The sequence below is a fragment of the Molossus molossus genome, unplaced genomic scaffold, assembly GCF_014108415.1.
Source record: "Molossus molossus isolate mMolMol1 unplaced genomic scaffold, mMolMol1.p scaffold_m16_p_12, whole genome shotgun sequence".
NCBI classification, from domain to species: domain Eukaryota; kingdom Metazoa; phylum Chordata; class Mammalia; order Chiroptera; family Molossidae; genus Molossus; species Molossus molossus.
The window spans coordinates 46,263,323-46,283,359 of record NW_023425347.1 but is presented as its reverse complement, the minus strand read 5'-3'; the positions used below and the strand labels follow the sequence as shown (position 1 = coordinate 46,283,359).

The window sequence follows — 20,037 nt, the reverse complement described above, 5'->3', positions numbered from 1 at the left end:
ATATTTGAAAAATGTTGTCATCTAAATGTGCAAAGATAATTTAGCAGTAGCATTTTAAGTAAACTAAAAAGAAAAGAGTTTAAATTGAATAAATCAAAGAATGAAAGAAATGAAGTCATTAAAGCTGTCCTAGTGTTGTAACCCAGGAGATCAACCTAACTCAGACGCCGAGATGGGGTTTAATAAAAGGAGTTTATTGAGCTAAGTCCGCAGGTACCTGCAGTATGTCCCACACAGGAGTAACTGCGGCGGCGGAGAGCTAAAATGGCTCCTTTTTATAGGATTTTGTAAGGGGGGTTGCTACGTGTAAGCAAGCATGTTACAGAAGTGGAATTTAGCAGTTAGTTAATTACCTGTTACTCAGTTTCCCAGACATCTCAAAGGTCAAGATGTTTTCAATAGATTATCCCTGGCGCCGACCCCAGGATTACTCAAGGGTTAGTTATTACCCCAGGGTTAGCGATTACTTAGGGATTAGTTAGTGAAGAATGTTCTCAGTAAATGAGTAAACTGACAACCCCTTTGGTTGTCGTGAAGGCCTCTGGGAGTTTGGGTCAATGGCACTGAGTTATAACACTAGTGAGAGCTAAGGAAGCACAATTTGAGATTATAACTCTGAGAACAGAAAGAGGAGACGCAATTTTACAATGGTAAAAAACTTTTTGCAAAATAAATTTGGAAAAAATAATATTAAAGACCAAATGATGTTTCTGTCTAGCAAAGGAGGAATTATAGAATTTAATTAAGAATTTCTAAAGGTTACATGAAGATATTTTCTTCCTCCCAAGTGGGGAAAGGTACAGATTATCTGGTCAGATATTAGATTAAGGGTGGCATGACCTGAACTGGAAAGGCTAATTTGAATGGACTGAGTTTGAATGGACTGAGTTACACAAGCTTCTAAACCAGTAATGTATATGCCCTGGCCGGTTTGGCTCAGCGGTTAGAGCGTCGGCCTGCGGTCCTGAGAGACCCAGGTTCGGTTCCCGCTAAGGGCGCATACCTCGGTTGCAGTTTATCCCCGGCCCTGGTAGGTCGTGTGGGTGGCAACCACTCGATGTGTCCCTTTCACATCGATGTTCCTCTCTCTCCCTCCCACTCTACCTGAACAAAAAAATGGGAAAATGTCCTCGGGTGAGGATTAAAAAAACAAACAAACAAACAAACAAACAAAAAAAATAAACCAGTAATGTATAAATGTATAATTCTGGTTCTAAAGCCATCAGAATCTCTCTGTGTACCTAAGCCTCTTTAAAATGGAAGCATGTTACTAGATTTTATGAGAGGGATAACTTCTCTTATAGTTCATAGAATATTAAAGGTGGAAGATAATCTCTACATCATTTATTTCAGCCTGTTTACTGAATATTGAAACTGAGAGCCAAGTGAAATGATTTACTCAGGGTTACATACTTAGAGGTAGAGTTGAGATCAGTACTAAGGTGTCCCAGGAACTTTCCCAATGCAGTTTCTGACACTATGTTCTATATTTTCTCTTAAGGACAGATATTAAAGGTAGATTGCACTTTACAAATAAAAGTATAATGAGATTGTATATAACAAAATACAAGTACTAAGAATGGTTGTGCTTCTTCCAAGCAGTTAGATGGTGTTTTGTTTGTTTGTTTGTTTTTATTCCATGTTTCCTTTTAAGGGATGGTTGCTAGAAAATTCAGCACCTAATTTATGGCCATCTCTAGAAAGTGTAAAGGACCTAACAATTTATACTATATTTTAAAAAATCCTCACCTGATGATACTTTTTTTTTTTTTTTTTTCCATTTTATGTTCAGATAGAGTGGGGAGGGAGAGAGAGAGAGAGAAACATCGACGTGAAAGGGACACATCGAGTGGTTGCCACCTGCAGGACCCAACCAGGGCCAGGGACAAACTGCAACTGAGGTACATGCCCTTAATGGGAACTGAACCTGGGTCTCTCTGGACCACAGGCCTACTCTCTACTGCTGACCCAAACTGGCCAGGGCCGATGATACTTTTCATTCCATTTATCTTCAGATAGAGTGGGAAGAAGGGAGAGAGAGAGAGAGAAACATCAACGTGAGAGAGACACATCTATTAGTCGCCTCCCACACGACCCTGACCAGGGCTGGGGACCGAACCGCAACCGAGGTACATGCCCTTGAGTGGAATTGAACCCTCAACTCTTTGGCCCACAGGCCAATGCTCTAACCACTGAGCCAAAACAGCCAGAGCACAGCTTATATTTTTTAAAGTAGTAATCCCACTTCTGATTTTATCTTGCAATATCTAGTCTCATTTTCTATTTTCTCCCAGTTTTCTCACTTTAAAAAAATCTCTTAATTCAATAAATATTTATTATTGAGTTGACAGTATATGCTCTAGGTACTATTCTAGGCATTAGAAGACTGTATGGATCAAAACAGACATAGCCCTGGTGTGGTGGCTTCGTTGGTTGGAGCTTTGTCCTGTACGCCAAAGGGCTGCAGGTTCCATCTCTGGCTGGGGTGCGTATGGGAGGCAACTAATCGATGTTTCTCTCTCACCTTTCTCTCTCTCTCTCTCTCTCTCTCTCTCTCTGTGTATGTGTTTCTTCCTCTCTCTCTAAAAAGCAATAAAAACATATTCTTGGGTGAGGACTAAAAAAAAAACAAAACCAGACATAAATCCCTGTGCTTGGGGAGTTTCCTTTCTAATAAGAGAAGTATAATTATATTGTATGTAATTCAACCTCCTTAAATATTTTTTGAAATATTGGGCATTTTACAAATTTGTGAAATTTGAGAATTTTCAAAATGTTTTGTATTTTATTTATTTATTTATTTTTATCCTCACCCGAGGACATTTTTCCATTTTTTGTACAGATAGAGCAGGAGAGAGAGAGAGGAAGAGAGAGAGAGAGAGAGAGAGAGAGAGAGAGAAACATCGACATGAAAGGGATACATTGAGTGGCTGCCACCCGCATGACCCAACCAGTGCCGGGGACAAACTGCAACCGAAGTGCATGGCCTTAGCGGGAACTGAACCCAGGTCTCTCTGGACTGCAGGCCAACGCTCTAACCGCCGAGCCAAACCGTCCAGGGAAAAGTGTTTTGTGTATTAAAAATTATATGGCTTGAGATGAGTCTAGGAAGCTTTTTTGTTTTAGATATCCTGGTGTTTGAGGTGATTCTGGGAAACAGGATAGTGTAAACAGTGAGTTCATAAACAGTTTTCCCTTCATATCTGAGTAAAGGTTTAAGGTACTAGAGTTTATCCATTTATAAAGACAAAATGAAGAGATATTGGTTTATTTTTCTGTCAAAATATATATTGTTGTCACCAGTTCTCCAAGATCGGAAGCAGACTGTTAATATTAAAGCAAGCAAATTAAAGAGTTTGTTTACAGTTCTGTGTTCCCAAAGCCCATACTTCTCATGCTGTTTATTTAAAACACGATTAATTTATTCTTTCTGCAAGGAGAAGGGTCATGATGTCTGCAACTTCTCAAATAATTTAAATACTTCTAATAGTTGCACATACGCACCCAACACAGAAATAAAGCAGATGTGGCAAAGTATTGACAATTGGTGAATCTAGGTAAAGGGTATATTGATATTCTTTATACTATGCCAACTCTTCTGTTGGTTTAAATATTTTCAAGACAAAAAGTTGAGGAAATGTAGCTACTTTGGCAGTTTCTTATAAACTTAAATATGCACTTACCACATGCCTAGCACTGCTAGGTATTTATCCAAGAGAAATGAAAACAAAGACTGTACATGAATGCTTATAGCAGCTTAATTTATAGTTCATAAAAAGTAGGGAGATGGTGTGTCCATAAACTAGTGAATGGATAATGGATATATATACATATAGTGGAATATTACTCAGTAGTAAAATAAATGAAACACTGACCAGCAGCAACATGAATGAATCTTAAAAGCACTGTGAAAAGTGGAAAGTCAGACACAGAAGGCTGACCTTATTCCACTTACATTATGGAAAAGGAAAAACCATGTGGACAGAAATCAGATCAGTGGTTGCTTGGAGTTGGGAATAGAGTAAGGGAAATGATTAAAAAGGAGTACAAGAGAACTTTTTTGGAGTGCTGAAATATTCTTTATCTTGACGGTGGTTCTGACATAAACATTTGTCAGAACTATTAGAAATGTATATGTGCAAACAGGGTGAATTTTTCTAAATGTAAATTCTTCCTCAGTTTAACCTAATTTTAAGAAAGAGTTAAGAGAAAACAGAAATTCAACTTTTACCCAGTATATTACTTTGCTAACTCTAAGAGAGTTAAGCTAAAATTAAACATCCCAAATCAGATTGTTTGCTAAGTGCTTTTCCTGACATTCACAGTAAAAATAGGTAGCCTGCAAACATATAATGAAATTGTCTTGTAGGTAATATATACATGTAGACTTTTAGACTAGTGTTGGTTTCAAAGTTTGTGAAACATTGTTTTAAACTAGGGGTTGACACTTATTTTTGTAATGGTCCAGATTGTAAATACTTGAGATTTTGAGGGCTGTATGGTTTCTGTCACAACTACTCAATTCCACCATTGTAGCAAGAAAATAGCCATAGGTAATATGTAAGTCAGTAGGTGTGATTATATTCCAATAAAGCTTTCTTTACAAAATTGTAGACCATAGGTTGTTGACCCTTGTTTAAGACAATTTCAGAAAATCTGAAAGCGGTGGGTAAAGCAAAAATTCATGCTAGCTCAGAAAATGTTCCTTTAATGTACATTGTTTTTCTTACTAGGAATTAAATATGGGCCAAAGATGTTCAGATACAAGAGGAATTGTCTTTGAAGATGTGAAAATACCTAAAGAAAATGTTTTAATTGGTGAGGGAGCTGGTTTCAAAATTGCAATGGGAGCTTTTGATAGAACCAGACCTCCAGTAAGTAATATGACTTGATCATCTTCATAGAATCTTTTATTTATTACATTGAGTAGTTTTATTTTAACATTGTATGCATGGTGTGCATTTATTTTTTAATATCTGCTTCTTTTATTAAGGATGGAGAGATATTTTTCTTTATTTTTTAGAATTCTTCGACTCTCTTGCTGCCTGATACAGAAATTAGTTTAGCAAATACAAAATTACTGTAGTTGCTTCTAGATTTACAGAGGCAGTTCACACTTAGTTTAATCATTCCTGCTGATATTTACTCATTTACTCTTGCTTTACTCATTAGGAATATTTTCCCTTAGAAGCTTTCCTTTGTTAAACTGAAGGAATTATTTGTCTCTAGCTATGATCCTATGCCTCACAAATGCCTTCCATTAAGCTTAAATTCATAAGTAATAAAACTTTACATGTTGGTGCTGGTCCCCCCTCATCCCCAATCTCTTGTTGCCTCAAGCTATAGTTTATGTCTCTTTGTAATCCTTAATTTAGAATTTTAGGCAAATTGCTATTATACTGTGTGGTTCCAAGACAACATAAATTTTGCTTTGTAAAATGTTATAACACTAGGTAGCAGCTGGTGCTGTGGGACTAGCACAAAGAGCTTTGGATGAAGCTACCAAGTATGCCCTGGAGAGGAAAACTTTTGGAAAGCTGCTTGTAGAGGTAAGTGCAATATTGTATGTGCTTTGTTCAAATGTAAATACCTTCATTTTCATCTAAATATTTGAAAATTATCTTTGAGTACAAATTATTTCTGCTCTGATAGCAAGAAGATACCAGGATGAGTTTCAAGAATAAATTTTCTTTGGACTCTGCCACTAACTATTGTTTGCTCAGGGAATTGTGTTAAATAAGAAGAGGAAAAATAATAGCCAGTATTTACTGAGTGCCTATTGTATACCTGACACTGTCCTACACATTTTAAATATATTGTCTAATTCTTCCAGTACTACCCTTGTTTTGGTAGTACTATAATCTCCATTTAAGATTGGGAAACTGAGACTGAGAGAGATTCAGTAATTTGTCCAAGGTCACACAATTTATGCATCACAGATCTAGGACTCCATTTCATGCTCTTAGTCCATGTTTCTTTCCATGCCTTTTTTTTTTTTTTTTATGTTGTTATCACTTTTTTTTTTTTCCCCCAAATCTTTATTGTTGGATGTAAAATGTATTACAGATGTTCCAAATTTTTCCCCCATTGACCCCCTCCTCCCCACTCCCGCCCCCCTCCCACCTTTTCCCACACTATTGTCTGTGTCCATTGGTTATGCATATAAGTTCTTTGGTTTATTTCTTCCCACCCCCCCAACCCCTTTCCCTTTGAGGTTTGTCAGTCTAGCAATGAATTTGTGCTTCTTAATCCCTTCACCTTATTCACCCATTCCCCCAACCGCCTTCCCAACTGGCAACCAACAAAATGTTCTCTGTATCTATGAGAATGTTTCTGTTCTTCCTATTCATTTTGTCTGTAGATTCCATTGTTGATAGATATGTATTCATTGCCATTTTGTTTGTTCATACATTTTATCTTTTTCTTCAAAAAGACCATCATTTCATATTATAACGGTTTGGTAGTGATGAACTCCTTTAACTTTTTCTTGTCTGGGAAAGTTTTTATATGTCCATCAATTCTAAATGACAGCTTTGCAGGATAGAGTAATTTTGGTTGTAGGTTCTTGCTTTTCATCACTCTGAATATTTCTTGCCACTCCCTTCTGGCCTGCAAAGTTTCTTTTGAGAAATCAGCTGACAGCCTAACGGGTACTCCCTTGTAGGTAACTAACTGCCTTTCTCTTGCTGCTTTTAATATACTCTCTTTGTCTTGAACCTTTTGCATTTTGATGATGATGTGTCTTGGTGTGGGCCTCTTGGGGTTCATCTTGTTTGTGACTCTCTGTGCTTCCTGGACTTGTATGTCTGTTTCCTTCACCAAGTTAGGAAAGTTTTCTGCCATTATTGTTTCAAACAGGTTTTCGATTTCTTGTTCTCTCTCTTCTCCTTCGGGCACCCCCAAGATGCGAATGTTGGCACGCTTGAAGTTGTCCCAGAGGCTCCTTACACTATCCTCATTTTTTTGGATTCTTTTTTCTTTTTGCTGTTCTGATTGGGGATTTTTTGCTTCCTTATATTCCAAATCGATGGTTTGCTCCTTAGATTTACATATACTATTATTGAAGCTGTGTAAATTATTCTTTATTTCAGTTAATGCCTCCTTCAATTCTAACTGTGTATCCATGATTTCTAACTGGTCCTTTTTTATGCTCTTGAGGCCCTCCCTAAGTTCACTGAGGTTCTCACTAAGTTCATTGAGCATCCTTATAAGCAGTATTTTGAAGTCAGTATCTGTTAGGTTGCTTATCTCCCTTTCGCTTAGTTCTTTTATTGGGGTTTTGTTCTGTTCTTTCATTTGGGACTTGTTTCTTTGTATCCTCATTTTGGCTGCCTCCCTGTGTTTGTTTCTGTGTATTACTTAATGAGAGGTATGGGGCTCACTGAGACCCAGTGCTGCTCGCTTGAAAGAATTTAGGAAAAACCTGAAGCAGGATCCAAGACCGGCCAATCCTATGGTTAAGCAAGTGGCATCAGCTTGGGTGGGCTTGAAAGTTGTGTGGGGCGGGGCGGGGCCTCAGGGAGTCAGCAGGGCGGGGCTACCAGTGTGAGCCAGGTTGCTGGAGTCCCAGATATGGCTTCTGTCTGCCGCCCCCGGGAAGGGCTCACCAAAGGAACAAAGGCCTCTGACAGCACGTTTGTCCCCGAGGAAGCCCCCTCTCCAGAGCTCACTCCAGTGCCAAACAGCTCAGTTCTTCCCTGTATGTCTCTGGCTCCCCTTGAGCTGCCTCCCCTCCGAGCTTAGAGGGAGAGAGTCTGATAAGTCCGTGCTCCCGCCCTTTAGGGAGCTGCCTGGGGCTCCAGCAGCTTCAGCTTCCCTGAGCCTCAGTTTCCGCTGGTTTTTCCAGCCAGAAGTTATGGGGACTTCTCTTCCTGGCACTGGAACCCTGAACGGGGCACCTGGTGTGGGACGGGGACCCCTCAGTCCTCAGGAAGGACCTTCCCAGCTGCGGGAGCCTCCTGATTTTTATCCACCACGCTTGGGTGTGGGACCAGCCCGTCTCGCCACCGCGCGCGGCCGCCTCACTGCTGCCCCCCATCGCGCCGCCGCCTGTCCTACCAGTCTGGATGTAGCTGCTATTTTTTTCTTAGTTCCATAGTTGTACGACTTCCATTCAGCTTGATTTCAGGCGGTTTTGAATGATGGTTGTTCTGTAGTTTAGTTGTAACTTTGATGTGGTTGTGGGAGGACGTGATACCGCAATTACCTACACCGCCATCTTGACCGGAAGTCTTCCATGCCTTCTTGATTTCCACGTCTTCGTGAGTATCAAATAGTTTTATGTAGTACTAAAGAGTCATGTCTTCCATGAATTTCCAGGGAAATTTTTAAATCCTATCTCTTCAAGTATTGAAGAGATATATTGTCTATATTCTCTCCTCCTGTAGCTCTCTATAGGTTGTCCATTGCATACCCTCTATTTCTATCCCCATATGTCAGTGGTTCTCAAACCATCTGTGGTGAAAGATCACTTTGTTTTTAGGATATATTTAGCAGTTTGAACTTTTATTCCATTCATTCAACAAATAATGATTGTACATCTACTGTATATAAATACTAAAAGTTGGATTGAACATCTACTGTATTAAAATACTAGTCATTGAATTCTGTTCTAGTCACTATTCTAAGTGCTTTACATGTACTAATTCATTTAATCCTTACAGTACTGTTAGTCCCATTTATTGCATATAAAAACATTAGGTCCACTTAATAAATGATGGAACCAAGATTTGAACCCATTAGTCACTTATTTAAAGAGTCTGTGCTCTTTGCATACTACATGTGCTATTTCCAGGGACAGAGAAGGAGTCTGACATACAGGAGTTCATCTTTACTTTACAGATAAGATACATATCATAAAACAAATATTAAGAAATAATATAGAGAAATATAAGATTAAGCCCCAAAATGAGAGCTACAGACAGGATTACAGAAACCATAAGGAAAGAGACTATTGTGGGCTAGACACATTACAGGGAACCTGAGCTGGGTTTAGAAGAGTTTCTTAAAGCATAGGCTGAAAAGCAACTGAGTGTGACTCATTTGGGAGTGCTAGTTAAAACACATAAACTAGGCAGCAGTCCAGATTTTGTTTTTAATCCTTATCCAAGGATATTTTTAAATTTATGTTCAGATTGAGTGGGAGGGGAAGAGAGACAGAGAGAGAGAAAAGCATCAATGTGAGAGAGACACATCGACTAGCTGCTTCCTACACAACCCTGACCAAGGCTGGGGACCAAACTGCACCCAAGGTACGTGCTCTTGACTGGAATAGGACCTGCAACTCCTTGGTCTGCAGGCTGGCGCTCTAACCACTGAGCTAACCAGCCAGGGCAACCCCTGATTTTTTAATCAAAATCTCTGAAGACAAGCATATTATACCAGGTGCCAAGGCTGTGGTGAAATAAGCTCTAATATATATTGCCAAGGGGAATATAAATTGGTGTAACTTTTATGAACCACATTTTTTTTTTTTTTTTGGGTACATGCCCCTAGCAGGAACTGAACCCGGGACTCTCTGGCTGAAGCTCCAACCGCTGAGCCAAACTGGCCAGGGCACGAACCACATTTTGGTAATATATATCAAAAGTACCTATTTTGGGCCCATATTGCAGTGGTTATTATACAGCTGTATTTCATATGATACTTCCTTCCAGATTTACTGCCATATGAGCAATATGACATAAGTTTAGATTATTTATTTCAGCATTATGTAGAAATAACCAGATATAGAAACAACCAAAATGTTGATCACCCATACAGTGGAATACTTTACAGCTATATATATATATTTTTTAAGTATAAAGAAATTATTTAATGACATAGAAAGCACTCAGATTTATTGATAAGAAAAGCAAAATGAAGAACCATCAGCATAGTAGACTGGTATATGTGTATCAACGGAGACTATAGATGTTTTTGCTTATATGTGTATATATAACATCTCTGGAAAGATAAAAAACAAATTGTTGCCTAGTTACCTCCAGGAATGGGAATTAAATGAGATGGGGCAGGGGAGGGATGATAGAAGTAAGAGGAAAACTTGAACTTTGATCTGGTGGATGTATGACCAGTTCAAAAACAGAATGAAAACTGCTGCTCTGACTATGGAGTAGCCCGTTCTGTCTCACTGCTTCACTAAAAACTCCCTTTCACTGTAAAAAAACAAAAACAAAACCAGTGAAATACTAAAACAAAAATAAATAAATAAAAATTTTAAAGAATCACTGGCTTAGAAGAATGGGCAAAATTCAAGCAGGTAGAAATAAGGGAGGATATTACTTTACTTTCACATAGGAATAATTCCCATTGGTTAATAATGCCTTCTCTCTAAGATTTAATTACCATGCCAATTTCAAGCAACTTGTCACATTCTAAAGTAAGGTAACTGGGTTTGTGTTCTAAATATTGCAAACATTGAAATTAAACATCTCAGTTTTTTGTTTTATTTTTTTGTGACATTTGGTTTATATTAGTCCATACACAGTCATAAATTGTATGGTTTTTGTAACCTTTGAATCTTCAAAACCCATTTTGATATTGCCTATTACACACAGCACCTTTCTAATCATCTTAGTGTTCTTGTTTCTGAATGCCTATAGGACTTCTTTTAATTTATATTATTTTAAAGCATATGTTCCATTCCATGTTCATTATAGAATAATTTATATGATATAAGTAAAATTAAGTAATTAAACTCATCTGTAATCCCATTGTCCAGAGATAATTACAGTGCACATTTTACTTTATATTTTCTTTTTCCATGAATGTATTTTTCCAAATCTTTAACTATACTATATTTAATTTTTCACTTATCAATATATAACATATGTATAAAATTTCTTGGCCATACAATTCATAGAACTCTTACTCTTATTGAAAGTATCCATTTTATGTCTCCTATTTGATTACGGACCTCTAGAAGGTAAGAGGCATCTTTTATTTGTGCTTGTCATGGCACTCGCTTTCCCGTGCTAGCATCTGGTACACATTACTGTTCACAATATGGAACAATTTTCTTTAAAAATCCCAGCAGACACTCAGAAGGATACATATAATTTTTGTGGTATTTTTGCCAAAACTGCATAGCTTCATTCCAGTCCTATGAAAGCATCAGACAAACCCAAATGTAGGGACCTTCTACAAAAAAATAACCAGTATTCTTCAAAAGTGTCAAGGTCATGACAGACAAGGAAAGACTGAGGAATTGTAACAGACTGGGAAAGTCTAAGAAGAAATAACTAAATTCAATTGGAATTATATTTGAGATCCTTGAATAGAAAAAGGACATTAGTGGAAAACTTGGCCAAATTTGAATGAAGTTTATAGTTAAGTTGATAATATTGTACTAATGTTAATGTTCTATTCTTGATAAGTATAATACAGTTTTGTAATATGTTAACATTAGAGGAAGCAGAGCATAACTTTTTAAATCAAAGAGTAGTTTTAAAAGTTTCTTTTTAATTACAGGATAAAAACTTTTAAATTAGTCAATAGATATTCTTAAACTTTTTCTTTTTAATTCTAGCACCAAGGAGTATCATTTTTGCTGGCTGAAATGGCAATGAAAGTTGAACTAGCTAGATTAGGTTACCAGAGAGCCGCTTGGGAGGTTGATTCTGGTCGCCGAAATACCTATTATGCGTCTATTGCAAAGGCATTTGCTGGAGATATTGCAAATCAGTTAGCTTCTGATGCTGTGCAGATTTTTGGAGGCAATGGATTTAATACAGAATATCCTGTGGAAAAACTAATGAGGGATGCCAAGATCTATCAGGTAAGATTACAAATAATTTTTGTTGTGTTTTAGGAAAGAGAATGTTTGTAGATGACAGTAGATTTTGATCACTTAAGGATTTTATGCCACTAGTAATAATAAATGACATCATAGATGTTTATAAGCCAAAGTTTTTAGAATTAATTAACACAAAATGTTACCTTCAAGAGAGAATAGGTTAACAAAGTAAATGTTATGGACATATACTGGGTTCTGTACCAGTCTTTGAGTCTTGACATCCTAACTAATTGTAACTCACCTTTGCTCCAACCCCCCCAAAAGTATGCATATCAGTTAAAATTTAATTATTTTATTTTGAATCTTGCCTGACAACTATCAAATTTATTGAAACCATAATTAGAAGTAAAAAACCAACAAGAGGAGACCGACATAGTTGATTCTGTTTTCTAAATTAAATTGATGGTTAGAAAAACTTAGAGATAGGAATAATTTAGTAAATTAGATATAAATGCACACATTCTCCACATGTAACTTAAGTAATTATAACCCATGTCCCTCCGTATCACCTCCCTTGCTTCCCTCTACCCCCAGGAAATTATTTGAGAAATCCAGTCATTTGAAATCTAGAGGTAAATCTTAGATTTTAGAGTGAGAAGGAAATTTAGACATAAATGCAGCCTCTCAATTTAGACATGAGAAAACTGAGGACCAGAATGCCTTATGCAAAGTTACAGGTTTATCTGGTGATACTTTCCCTCTCCTGTAACCTTTAATTATTATCAACCATTTAACTGTTCTCTGTCATCTGAAGATGAACTAACAAGTTGCTAGGATTAAAAGTTCAAACTGGAAGTGAGGGTTGGCAACTAGGAAGTGAACGAAATCAAATCCTTCCAGCGTCATTTTCTTTAGCAACTCTGTTCCTTAGGCCGCAAGAGGAAAAATCAGATTTAAGAGTAGGAAAAGACAATGACCCAAGGTGGCAACTAGCAAAAAACAGTTCAGAAAAGTTTGACAAATATTTTAGAAACATAAAACTTCAGATTTCCCAAACTTTTTGAAATGTTAATATTTGATTTTTTAAGACAATGCCAACGTTTTGGTAAATCACTTTTTATAGTAATTTAATCTTTACAAAATTATATATTTTCATGGGTTTCACAAAATTAGGTTTTGGAATCGATACAAATGCTATATGTAGTTTGATTCAGCTGGGTATTAATATAGACCTTGTACTACTTCCCAAAATATTGAGTAAATTGAAGTATTTGTATACTGAAGATATTTAACCTACATGTTTGTTTTTTTTCTTGCAGATTTATGAAGGTACAGCACAAATTCAAAGGCTTATTATAGCTCGTGAACACATTGGCAGATATAAAAATTAAAAAGATCACTGTAGAAACATGATTAATTGTTGAATGTATACAGAGAAGAAAAAGGGCTTTAAGATTTTTCCCAGCAAAAAATCTTAAAATAAGTACTCTTAACTAAACATATGCAACTGATTCTAATAGTAGTTTTACTTTTGTTCAACTTTATGACTTGTCTTTCCTCAAATAGATTTGGTTTCATTAAAATTATGTGTTGTCCTCTCAGTACCACTGTACTTGAATAATATTAACCTTGAAAGATACATTTGATTTGTTATTTTGACTTCCTAAAGTAACAAGTTCTTTGGAATTTCAATATTTTTCCAATAACAGAAAAGTGGGTTTATAAAAGTACTTAGGACGTTCTAAAATTTACATTAAGGAAATTTTGTAGGATTTGGGTGCCATCAAATAACTTGCCAGTGACTTTGTAGACTTAATGGTATTGTATTAGAGGAGTTCATTTTGCCACAATTTGGAAAGCATTTGTTTTCAATTTTGTATAGTAATAGTAAAAAAATTGATGTTCATATTCTCCCATTATACAACCAGAAGTCACTTGAAAATCTTGTTTAATTCTGAGACCACAATTCGCTTGCCTTATTTAAAATAAATCAAAATTTGCCTTAAATTACTTTTCTTTGACTCCACTGGTCTCTGGCTAGCCTTTGCTTATTGTACACAGCTCATTTTATGTGCTTACATTCTGAAAAAAAAGTGTTCAATACTTATTAGTGTACCTGTATTCTCTCTAATCCTCACCTGAGGATATGTTTCTCATTGGTTTTAGAGAGAGAAAGAGGGAGGGAGAGAAAGAGGGAGGGAGGGGGGGGGAGAGAGAGAAACATCCACTGGTTGCCTCCCATACATGCCCCAACCTGGGACTGAACCCGCCACCTTTTGATGTATAGTACCAGGCTCCAAACTAACTGAACCACACCTGCCAGGGCAGTGTATCTGTATTCTTTCCAGGAAGTTTTATGTAGTAGATACCTAATTTATATACTATGATGGAAAAAAAAATCATGTTTTGATTTTGAACTACATAAAGTTGCCCATTTTTCATGAGATTATATTATGAGATACCTCAGAAAATACAAATATAAAATAACGTAAGAACCAACACTTATGAATTTAATTTCTTTGCAATTCTAACTATCAAATACTGCTAAAATATGTTATACTAAGTGTTGTTTCTGATTTTCCGATTCTGATACCAACTCTACAGTTCAGTCCTATTCTGACACTAATTCAGAGTAGTTAGCATCAGACTCCACAGGTTTAAGGGCTCAGTCCTGCAATACTACCCTAATTTCAGCCATCAATCACAATTCCTGGTTCCCCAGGCTACCCACACTTCTGTCTAATTTTGCTACAAATTCAGGTATGCCCAACACCGCACCCTTAGGTTTGATCATTTGTTTGAATGTCTCACAGAACTGATGAAAACACTTCACTTATATTTACTAGTTTATTATAAAGGATACAACTAAGGAACAGCCAAATGCGAGAGATGCATAGAGCAAGGTGTGGTGGGGAGACAGAGCTTTCATACCTTCTCCCAGTGCACTGTCCTCCCAGCATTTCAATGCGTTACCAACCTGGAAGCTCCTGCATATTATTGTTCAAGAGCCTTCATAGAGAATCTTCAGCACTGGATGTCATGGATGGGGCTCAAAGTTCCACCTGTATTGATCAGCTAGTGCTGCCTTAACAAAATGCCACTGACTGGGTGGCTTAAAGAAGAGACATTTATTTTCTCACAGTTCAAAAGGCTAGAAGTCATCTAGCCAAGATCAAGATGTCATCGGGGTTGGTTTCTGGTGAGGCCTCTTCTGGCTTATAGACCTTACTACCTTATAGACCTTCTTGCACATGGCCTCTTGTCTTTGCACCTGCATGGGGCTGGGGGGGCGGGGGGGGAGCTCTGGTGACTATTCCTCTTGTTATAAGGAGGAAGAGACAGTGCTATTTAGAGTAGTGCCCTTACCCTTACGACCTCATTTAACCTTAATTCTCTCAAGGCCCTATTTCCAAATACAGTCACATGGGGAAAGGTTATAGCTTCAACATGAATTTTTTCGGGGGGGGGGGGCACAATTCAGTACATTATACTACTCTTTATTTACTTAGTCTTTCTGATGACCAGCTCACCTCATCTGCATAGACTCCTGAGGTTTTGAAAGGGGCTCATTATGAATAAAAAACTCCTATTGAAAAATTCAGAGGGTTTTAGCTCAGAGCCAGGGACGGGGGACAAAGGCCAAATACATACCCTATACCACACTAAATTATGAAAATAAAAATCGAATCTTTTATAAAAGATAAATGACTTTTTTATGTTCAATTATGAAATTGTATTTTAATGGCACACCTAGAGATTGATAAGGAGATTTAGAGACTTACTAATAGCCTAAATTGAGTATTACATGGAAGTTACCAGTTAAATAGAATATATACATTCAAAATGCAGATTTGAATTTATAATACACAAGTCTAAAAATTTAACAAGTCTAAATATAAAACTTTTAGATAAAAATGTATTTCAAAGCCATATGATGGGAATATTTATTGAAGTACCCTTGCTAATAAGTATTAAGCATTTATATAATTACCAATTAAGACTTTAGTCACAAGTAACACAAATGAACTTGAGCTATTTTGAAAAGTGAAGAAATGTATTTTAAGTTATTTGACCCTTGAACAACTCAAGGGTTAGGGGCAGTGAAACTCTCCCCACAACCTCCACCCCTATGCAGTCAAATATGGCTAATAACTTTTCACTTTCCAAAAACTTAATTACTGCCTGGTCAGTGTGGCTCAGTGGATTGAGTGTCATCCCATAGACTGACAGGTCCTGATTTGATTCCTGGTCAGGGCACATGCCCAGGTTGTGGGCTCAATCCTCAGTTGGGGGCGTGAAGGAGGCAGTCAATCAATATTTCTCACATTGATGTTTCTCCCTTCTCTCTCTAAAATAAAATCAATAAAATATATTTTTTAAAAAACTTAATTACTAATAGCCTACTGCTGACCAGAAGGCTTACTGAGAACATAAACAGTCCACTAACACATACTTTGTATATTATATTATTATATATTGCATTCTTATATTAGGTAGGCTAAAGAAAAGAATCTGTTATTAAGAAATCATAAGGAAGAGAAAATACATTAGTTTGGCTCAGCAGTTGAGTGTCAACCTGCAGACCAGAGAGTCCTGGGTTTGGTTCCCGCTAAAGGCATGTACCACAAAAAAAAAAAAAAAAAAAATCAGTTTAAGTATTTATTGATAAACAAAAAATCCACATAGCCTGGCTGGTGTGGCATAGTGGTTGAGCATCAACCCATGCACCAAGAGGTCACCAGTTCAATTCCTGGTCAGGGCACATGCCCAGGTTGTGGGCCAAATTCCCAGTGGGGGGCATGCAAGAGGCGGCCAATTGATGTTCTCTTTCACTGATGTTTCTCTCTCTCCCTCTCCCTCTCCCTCCCTCTCTCTCTAAATATCAATAAACCCAAGTTGTTCAAGAGCCAACTGTATTTTGAAGTGCCTCATGGAGCTGAAGGGGAGGGATGGAGTTAATTTTAGTAAGGTACTAGACCCCAGATAATCTTTAGCATTCCATGAAATACTGTTTTTCTACCTCACAACTTTTTGCTGTCATGTTTCTTTTTCTCTTGTTTTGTAGCTTAGCTTTCTCTGCTTCACTGATCCCATGATAGAATAAGATCTAATATTTACATATTAGATTTCCTACCACTTATCAGCTGACTTTCTAGGGCTATGAAAGCCAGAAGGGTAGGTAGAGTCATAAACTATAAACATGACTGTTCGTTGCACACATCTGTGAATTGATGGTTCTTGGAACAGGCATCATTTTATAAAAGATTTTGTAAGTTTATGGCAATTTTAATGAATGTTTAAGTAATGTACCAGAGTCACCAATTTGCATAAAGGGAGAAGAGATTATTCCAAGATTCCTCTTAATTAAAAAAAATAAATGGCCCTGGCCAGTTTGGCTCAGCAGTTGGAGCGCTGGCCTGTGGAGTCCCGGGTTCGGTTCCCGCTAGGGGCACATATCAAATAAATAAATAAATAAATAAACAAACAAACAAATGGCTGTTTATATGGCTCCTAAGATCATATCCATTAATTTGAATACATTACCCATTATCAAATAGTACAAAAGGTCTTTGGAAGTTAACAAACTCTACAGGCAATAGTGCTTTTATTGTTGTTTAAACACATGTTAAAAATGTCATTGAACTCAGTGAATGAGGAAACTAATAAGATGTTAAAACTGGTAAAAGGGAGGATTTGAAGAACAGATATATAGGCAGTTAGAAATGCTTACAAGAATTTGCTAATATATATAAGACTGGCTAATAACCTATAGGGCAACAAAATTTAAAGGAGCAGAAATCAGTTGTAGTTCATGGTTTATTTGCATTACTCTCCATTTTCTACAATTTAACTTCTAATTTTACAGAGTCGTATAACAGCCTAGCCAATAGAAAGACAAACACAGGTACATACCCCTTCAGAAAATACCAAGAATCCATTAAACAATACCTACCACTTTACTAAAAGGATATTTAGTAAAATTTTCAATCCATTTCCAAGTTTTTGACAATGTTTCTTGACAGTTTCTTCCTTGTGATTATAAATAATCTGCCAAGATTATTTTTTATTGCAAAAAGGCAGATTTGGCCCAACTATTGACCTAGATACAGCAAGAGTGTAAATTAACCATCTAGGCTTTCTTGTGTTAACTGCAAATCCACAGACAGGATTACCTTCTATTTGAAAGTTTTCATAAAGATACTGAAATTGGACTTTTAAAGCCTCTATCACTTTCTATCTAAAGGGTAGGGAAGCATTCCAAGAAACTCTCCACCAGATTTCTCTAGTAGTACCTAAGAATTTAAATGAATCTCTCTCCTCAGCTTCTCCAAAATTTACTAAGGTTCCTGGATTGCCAAGAAGGGTCCTATTAAACTAGAACCGTGTAAGCCAGGTACCATTTCAGTTTTACTGGGATAACTTTGTAGGCATTGACTCTACATATAAAGTCAGCTTGTTTATTAATAGTGGGCTAGTCATAGAAATTAAATGAGTATTATTTTCAAATATGACAAACCAGGTATGGCTTGGCTACACAATCAATTTCTTCAGTTATATCCTGGTAAACAGGAATACAGATTCCTCTTGAATATTGCCATGAAATGCAAGACGATCCAGTAAATGTTTCTGAATTCTGGAGAGTCAGTGAGAATCAGCTACCATTTTAAAACTCCAGTTTGCAAAGGCAAAGTCAACCAAATTGAAGGCTCGTGATAGCTTAAGAATTAAAAAGGGCTTCTGTAATAACCTGCTCCTATCACTTTGTCCTGATTAAAAGGCAAACTATGAAACTTTCAGAGGCAACCTGAGGAAGTACCAGCTGGCCTGACACTCCTCTAAATGAATGTGTCCTCTAAGCAAATTTGTTAGTTTTTAAAACTTAGATAATAGAATGAATAGCAGGATAGATGTATGCTGACCTAGTTCACCCAGTTCCCTTTGGCCTCAGCTCCCTCCCACCTCCATTCCCTCCTGCTTATCACTAACTGCCTCCCCTTCTGTACACATGGCTGGCTTGCTCTGCTAAACTCTTGAACGACCCCCTGTCCTATATAAACAACCCACCCTGACTCAGGGCTGCAGTTCTCTGCGTAGGTTGGCTGCAGTCCCTGCGCAGGTAATAAAGTTCCTAATATTCAAAATTACTTTGTGTCCGAGTGTGGTTGATTCTCCTGGGTTACAACACTTCCTCACACATCCATAAAAATTCAGTTCTCTGTAATTGTTCTTCTGGATCTTGGGTCAGTGAACTGCTGTCAAGAAGCCATCAGCTTTCTGACTAAAGAGTCCTAGAAATCCTGACTGGTGCACTGGTACAATGTGAAATTTGTCTTTGTTGTAACCCAGGAGATCGACCACACTCAGACTCAATTTTTCAGTTTTGGGGGATGCTTTATTACTTGCGCAGGGACTACAGCCAACCTACACAGAGGTGAACTGCAGCCCCGAGCTCAGGGGGAGGGTTGCTTATATAGGGCAGGGGTCATTCAAGAGTTTAGCAAAGCAAGCAAGCTGCTTGTACAGAAGCGGAGGCAGTTAGCGATAAGCAGGAGGGAATGGAGGTGGGAGGGAGCTGAGGCGAAAGGGAACTGGGTGAACTGGGTCAGCATACATCTATCCTGCTATTCATTTCATTATCCAAGTTTTAAAAACTAACAAATTCGAGATGGATATCAGCGGTCAGTCAGGTGCAATACACACATGTTTAACAGTTAGTTTTATGGGGTAAAGGGAGCTTCAGTTTCTCCCTATCAGTTTCTTTACAGAGCATGCAGGACACTGGCCTTGGGGCCGTTTCTGTCCTCCCTTTTCCTGAAGGATGTTGCTTTTCAAATTCCCAGTTAAGGTCAAACTCTGGTGAATTTTTATGGGGCTAAAACCGTCTATAACATTCCCCATTGTTCATCTTGCTGTCCCTGAGGTGGTTAATTAGGGCAGCTCAAAGACAAGTTGTTTTTCTTTATTGGTTCTAAGGACAGTGAGCTACAACAGTCTATGCTATGTCAGCTTGGAAGTCTGTACCCAAGAAGTTTCTTTAAAGTATCTATCAATAGTTCAAAACCCCTGATCCATTCCATGAGCCTGAGAGGTCCCTGAATGCACAACCTGTGGCCTGCAGCTTACAGCACAGCCTTCTAGCTGGCATGAGAGCAAGACGGAAACTGTCTGTAGATGGCTGCCCTCGATCGGGCTGCTGTAACAATACCACAGACTGAGTGGCTTGAACAACAAACATTTATTTCTCACTGTTCTAGGGGCTAGGAAGCGCGAGATCAAGGTGCCGGTTCTCTCCTGTGTTGCAC

General features: G+C 37.6%; 1 protein-coding gene across 1 annotated transcript in view; it reads left to right on the top strand.

The window, feature by feature from the left end:
* ACADM (acyl-CoA dehydrogenase medium chain) overlaps positions 1 to 13,731 on the top strand; it is a 37,994-nt gene extending 24,263 nt beyond the window's left edge. The window contains exons 9-12 of the mRNA XM_036256958.1: positions 4,734 to 4,874; positions 5,454 to 5,549; positions 11,528 to 11,776; positions 13,054 to 13,731. Of these exons, the coding sequence (XP_036112851.1) occupies positions 4,734 to 4,874; positions 5,454 to 5,549; positions 11,528 to 11,776; positions 13,054 to 13,125 (558 nt within the window). The 3' untranslated portion in view covers positions 13,126 to 13,731. The remainder of the gene's footprint in view (positions 1 to 4,733; positions 4,875 to 5,453; positions 5,550 to 11,527; positions 11,777 to 13,053) is intronic.
* Positions 13,732 to 20,037: the final 6,306 nt, after the last annotated feature.